Source organism: Loa loa (genome assembly GCF_000183805.2).
Source record: "Loa loa unplaced genomic scaffold supercont3.21, whole genome shotgun sequence".
NCBI lineage: Eukaryota > Metazoa > Nematoda > Chromadorea > Rhabditida > Onchocercidae > Loa > Loa loa.
This window is the reverse complement of record NW_018108201.1, coordinates 110,321-116,340: the sequence shown is the minus strand read 5'-3', so window position 1 is coordinate 116,340 and position 6,020 is coordinate 110,321. Positions and strand designations below refer to the sequence as shown.

At 39.8% G+C, this 6,020-nt stretch overlaps 2 protein-coding genes across 2 annotated transcripts in view; one reads left to right on the top strand and one right to left on the bottom strand.

Moving 5' to 3' along the window:
- Positions 1 to 3,623, bottom strand: part of LOAG_16812 (bromodomain containing protein) — a 13,707-nt gene extending 10,084 nt beyond the window's left edge. The window contains exons 1-4 of the mRNA XM_020449471.1: positions 3,532 to 3,623; positions 2,013 to 2,284; positions 1,708 to 1,878; positions 1,465 to 1,560 (exon numbers count right to left, since the gene is read on the bottom strand). Of these exons, the coding sequence (XP_020306989.1) occupies positions 1,465 to 1,560; positions 1,708 to 1,878; positions 2,013 to 2,282 (537 nt within the window). The 5' untranslated portion in view covers positions 2,283 to 2,284; positions 3,532 to 3,623. The remainder of the gene's footprint in view (positions 1 to 1,464; positions 1,561 to 1,707; positions 1,879 to 2,012; positions 2,285 to 3,531) is intronic.
- A 681-nt stretch (positions 3,624 to 4,304) lies between these two features.
- Positions 4,305 to 6,020, top strand: part of LOAG_16811 (hypothetical protein) — a gene marked incomplete at its 3' end in the record, with an annotated part of 4,388 nt that continues 2,672 nt past the window's right edge. Inside the window, exons 1-3 of the mRNA XM_020449470.1 lie at positions 4,305 to 4,703; positions 5,041 to 5,278; positions 5,461 to 5,640. Coding sequence (XP_020306988.1) covers positions 4,524 to 4,703; positions 5,041 to 5,278; positions 5,461 to 5,640 — 598 coding nt within the window. The 5' untranslated portion in view covers positions 4,305 to 4,523. The remainder of the gene's footprint in view (positions 4,704 to 5,040; positions 5,279 to 5,460; positions 5,641 to 6,020) is intronic.

Below are 6,020 nucleotides of genomic sequence, written 5' to 3'. Positions count from 1 at the left end.
GAACTACAGCTTTGCTTAACTTCATTTGGAAGCATTATGCTGATGTCATCCTTACTTCGTGCTCCAAAGAATTAGGCAATTCGACCAGTTTCTTATCTTTATCTCGAAATCAAAAACTATGTTGACATTGCTCATCCACTCAAACTGCGAACATACGAGCTATAAAAGGAATTCAAACTACATGTTATTATGCGGCTAGGTATATATATATCTTTATAAGCAGTTTCCTCTGTGAAAGAGTTCGTACGCATTCGTAATTCCTCGTCTTTTCGGTAGCATGTATTCCCAATTCTTAAATGAAACGGCATATTACAAGTCTCTCATACATGTATATATATATACATGCACATATATATACATACATATACGTGTACATATCTGTATATATGTTGTGGCATCTGATGTGCCCAGCATTGTGTAATAAACGAGAGTCGCTATTGTATGAAGTATAACATTGACACAACATGTTTAGTGTCTCAGAAATCGTATAAAAACACTATATATGGGAAAAGAGGATTAAAACAATTGTAAATGACAAAGCTCTCCCATACCTGCTAAAACTTTGACGATTAAAGTAATGGCAAACAAAAAATTTGTGTTTCTGCGTCCAGCCAAGAGTTTGAAACCATACTTTCCACCTTTTCTCGTACCAGTAAACATTTCTTGTAATATAAGACGTTTAGGGAAAAAAGATTGAATTTAAATACCCGTGCTTCGTAAAACAAAAGTGGTTCCTTCCCAGCTCAAAAAAATAAAGTGAGAAAAAAAAAGGAACAAACACACAAAAACACAGCTAAGTTCAAAAACACCAAAAATTTAGGAGTGAACGGAAATGAAGCAGCCCAAAACGTGATTGATTCAAATGAAATTAATGCCACATAATCCTTGTTTTATTCATTCGTTTTCAATCGAATCACTAGTGAAATATGCTCGCGTTGCGATGTTCTCTTTGCAAATGACTTTTAGACAGCACCCATCAAGATCGAAGGGCGCTAATCGAAAGAAATTTGAAACAAAAAAAGTGATACAAAAATATTTCCCGCTCGTAATCGTTAAACTTCAAAGCAGCCATAAAAAAGGTAAAGAGGAACCATCACTCAGTAGGAAAACTAATCGGAACTGCAGAGAGCATATAGCGACTTTCCTACTGCTCACAATAAAACCACAATATGCAAGAATTTATTGTTAAAGAACATAAACTTTTCAAATTCCTGTTTCCCTAGGTACTTTTGTAGAGCGGGAAATATTCCTTGGTTTAAATCGATAAGAATGGAAACAAACAGTTGTGTGCACACAACAACTCATTTCATTTTTGTAACCAATTTTCTGGGATCGACCCATTTTTTCTTTGACAATACATGGAACAGGAGAGACAAAGAGAATACCGTGGAAACATTATTTCAGACCCAAACAGTATCCCTCCGTACGCATCGCTCCCAGCTCAAAAAATAAGGGCCTACTTACTTGCATGCAATCTTTTGCCGAGTAGTAATAACAATTGCGCAAGCGTTTTTCGATGGTATTCATATCCATTGGACGCTTGATCACCTTGTGATAATCCTTCAAAAATTCAAGCAGTTATCACTAGTCCCTATCTTCGAAACATTTAGAACATCTCAACCTATCGCTTGCACACAGAAACCATGATCAAACAACACTCAGCTGAATTTGCATAAAAATTTACTCACATTATATAAAAAAACATACCGGCAATCCCAGACGTACAGCATCTACAGGTTTCATAAACGGCCAAGCGTGCTTATGACGCATCGCTGGTTTCAAAACTTCCTTCAACATGAATTCCAATTGATTTGTATGCCGTGTGGGCTTACCTGGCGGTGGGATCACGCGCGGCTGTACTACTCCATTAATTGCTTCCTAAAAAAAATCGGAAACAGCTGAGTGTTTAAATGAAACTAACATGATTCCAATGTTGCCTATACAAACAACCGACACCCACACTCAGTGAATTACGTACAGGACAAGTGCATCAAGTTAAACGGTAAATGAACCTGCCGCGGTGACTCCCAGCCATTTGTTGATGGCGCAGCTGCACCAACATCAGTAGCACTATCATCATTATCTCCATCATCAACATGCTGTTCTGAAGAGGCTCCTTCGCCATTTTGCGATCCCTCAATTTGAATGTTTTCCGCGTCCAGCGATGTTTTCTCATCCGATGCAGATGGGTTTTCCGACGCTCCCAGGGTGCTGCCGCTAGTTGTTACTGGCTCATTACTGCTACTGTTTGCATTTGAGGTTGAAGCCGCAGAAACAGACATTTCTGAAAATTCTTCAAGAAATAGTGTAACGCACAGCATGTATAACGCAAGAGAACTCTAAACAAATCGGTACAAAAAGAACACTGACTATAAGGGACAGAATGCAACATAATCGACAAATAGGAATCCATGCATATCTTCATATTTTCAAACCCAGACTTTCTGTTTTCAGCGCTGATCCAAACTTACAGGTGCTTACGCTTCACACAATTTGCGCAACGACTGCACGGCACATATTGTGTGTCACTAACACTCATAATTTCTCTACAGCCACGCAGTACACCTGCCTTCCCACCAAAGTTAACGTCAAGCTGACCTAGCATGAAAACTGCACCGTGCAAACCCAGAATGACAAAATCGTACAAAAAGCTAGTTCTGCAGAACACAACATCACAAAACCATGCCACAAAGAATAGGTTACAGGACTTTTTGCCTGCCAATTTAAAATACAACCATGTTATTGAAATGTTTTGTTTTATACGCATAAATTTTACGGGAAAAATCAAATGCATCAAATAATGAAGGAGATGGAAGACTTCGCACATGGTTTACCCAAAGACCACTAATCTATCCCAAAATATGCATGTTACGTGAAACGTGCGACAAATCCTCCACATGTATTATCTTTCCCAGCACAACTATGTTATATCGATCGGTCTGAAATGCTATCAACACGTCAGCACGTCAACGCGCGCGCACGCACGCACGCATCTTTGGCCTTCGCAACGCGCATGTCTGCAGCACACACAGGAGTACGCGAAAAAGGATGCATCGACAGATCAGCAGAGAGGGAACTAAACGAAGAACAATGAAGAGGTATACGAAGAGAGAATCGATCGTTATTACAACGATAGCGCAGCACCATACACGCACTCTAAGGTAGAGTACATGACGTGTCTGTTGCAACAACACATGCCAACAGATCGATCGATATCCGGCTGTTTCGGGGGCCGTCTCATAAAATAATTTGCTAATGAAATAGGTGGACAGAACGGATAGTTTTGCTCTTCATTGGATTTGACGGATTTCCTTTTAATTTCGATGAACTATGCATGCAAATATAAGGAAAAGAATTCAGATTGATAGTATGATGATTTGCGTCACGACATTCTTCATCTCGGACACACAAATCGTACGGAAATCGAGAACCAGGCCAGAACGAAATCAACAACCACGACGTGACGTGTGGCTGACGTGAATTAGCAAGATGAACCAGGTCAAACTACATCAAATTTGCAATAAAACTCACAGAAGAACGCGTAAAAGCGAAGCGAAAGTGTGCGCGCACGCGCGCAAATAGCAGAGAGCAGCCGACCAAACCAGCGACCTAACTGACAATGACCAACCCAACCGCCCAGCTCGCCAACCTTATACTACTCTAATCTGATTGGCTGTTGCCATAACAACCAAGTGATACTCAGTTTTGTCATAAGCAGCATCAAGATACTGTACTGCGCTTTTTTTTGAATTATGAAATCTCTTCAAAGGGATGCGCACCATCATTGTACTACCACTGGATGCCGCGATGTTGATTTTTCCTGGGAATCTCACATACATTAATAGTTCACCAAATGACGATGGGTTTTATTTTGCAGTTTAATGAAGAGAAAGAGTTTGCTTTTAAATCGGGCTAAATTAATGGTAGCATTTTGATTTGCTTTCAACAGTTCCTACTACTTTCTCCTCCCGCACTAAGTTTTCAACTATCACGTGAATGTGAATATTTCCCTCGAACCACATTCGTAAGAAGTTAAAATTTGATCCAATCAGCAAAGAAGTTGAAATGGTCGAAATTTAATTCAATCAGCAAACGATCATCTTTCGAAAATATTTCTCTAACCTACGCTTATAAACTTTCCTAAGGCATTGTGCATTACCTTCATTATCTTATTTCTTTTTCTATACCGACTATTCCTTTTTCGTTCATAAACAATCACACCATTTGGTAGGTTCTTCAGATCCCATTATGAGATGGAAGAGTAAATTATTTTCATGACGGTTTAATCGTACTAATATGCAGGCCGCGTTACATAAAGCCCTGGTTCTATATCGCCGTAGGAGACGGAGGGCCGAACTGCAGGTGGTTTAAACATTTTCCTACCATTCTTCCTCCCTGCTGTTCTTGCTTTTTCTCTTCTCGTACAAATTTGTTGATATTTGGTCGCAATATTGGGATTATGTTTGTTTCGTGATTTGTGAGCTATCTTTTTATACTGTTGAAAATAACAGTTTATAAAAAAGATGGCGACGGTAGACAACGTACTTGTGCGCGATGTGCTGAAGATGGAACGAATCGGAGCACATTCCCACATTCGTGGCCTTGGATTATCTGCAAATTTGGAGCCAGAACGGGTTTCTGAGGGTATGGTCGGTCAAATGGAAGCACGACGGGCTGCTGGAATTATCGTAAAAATGATTCAGGTATTATAATCTAATTTATAGTCTCACATAATATCTCAAGCAATCTGGTATATGACTGATCCATTTCTTTTTCCTAGGGTCATTTGGCTGCCTAACATGTCGCAGTGACATGCCACAAGACATATGTTTCCAAAATCAATGATGTTCCCATCGGTCATGCTATCACCTTCTTTTTATTCATCCTTTCCATAATTTACCATCAAAACTAGGTGAGAGAGATGGAAATTAGTAGTTGATGGTTTTCAAGTTGTGTTGTTGGCAGTTGTGATTCTTAAAAATCTAATGGAGTGGTAGCTTTATTTTATGTAATGGCAAATTAGACTGCATTGTTTTTCAGGACGGCAAAATCTCAGGTCGAGCGGTGTTACTAACAGGTGAACCAGGTACTGGAAAAACAGCCATTGCAATGGGCTTATCACAGGCTCTCGGCGAAGACACTCCATTTGTGTCCATAACCGCTTCTGAGGTCTTCTCAATGGAAATGAGCAAGACTGAGGCATTAATGCAAGCTTTTCGAAAGGCTATAGCTGTACGAATCAAGGAAGAAACTGAGGTACACACTTTTTTACCAAAACGTAACTGCCCTGTTATCTCTTTATTCATGTGTTTTTCGTGCTTCCTGGTACTCTGTGGTTTATTTTCCATGGTCAGGCCAAGTAATCTTTAATCGGATTGAGTACTGTTAACAATGTGAAAGCAGTTTATGCTTCATAATATTTGGTTTTTGCTAACTCATCTTTATTTTGGGTATTGGAAGGCGAAGTTGTAAGCATTGAAATCGACCGGCCAGCAACTGGTGGTGGTACAAAAGTGGGAAGGCTTACAATGAAGACAACCGATATGGAAACAGTTTACGATCTTGGCAATAAAATGATTGAAGCATGTACAAAACAAAGAGTTGCGACAGGCGATGTGGTACAGATTGATAAAGCTTCAGGTTTTCCCGTATTCCACTTATGATACTTATACTGAACATTACTGACCATGCTAGGGGAGATGCCTGAGTTACATCTGAACAATTGATGGGTGTACCTACTGACGTGACAAATCTTCAGCGGGAAAGATCAATCCTAGAAAGAGAGGTTGAAAAATTACTACCCATTTCGGGACACCGATAAGCAATATGATTTCCTTTAGCACTAACTGTATTACAGCACTTACTGCACCCAATAAAATTTTCGTTTCACAGATTTGATGAGATGCGGACCAATGTAAAACTTGTTGCAGGTCGTATAACAAAGATTGGCAGATCATTTTCACGCACTTACGACTATGATGCAGTGGGTCCGCAGACGAAATCTGTACGATGCCCTGAAG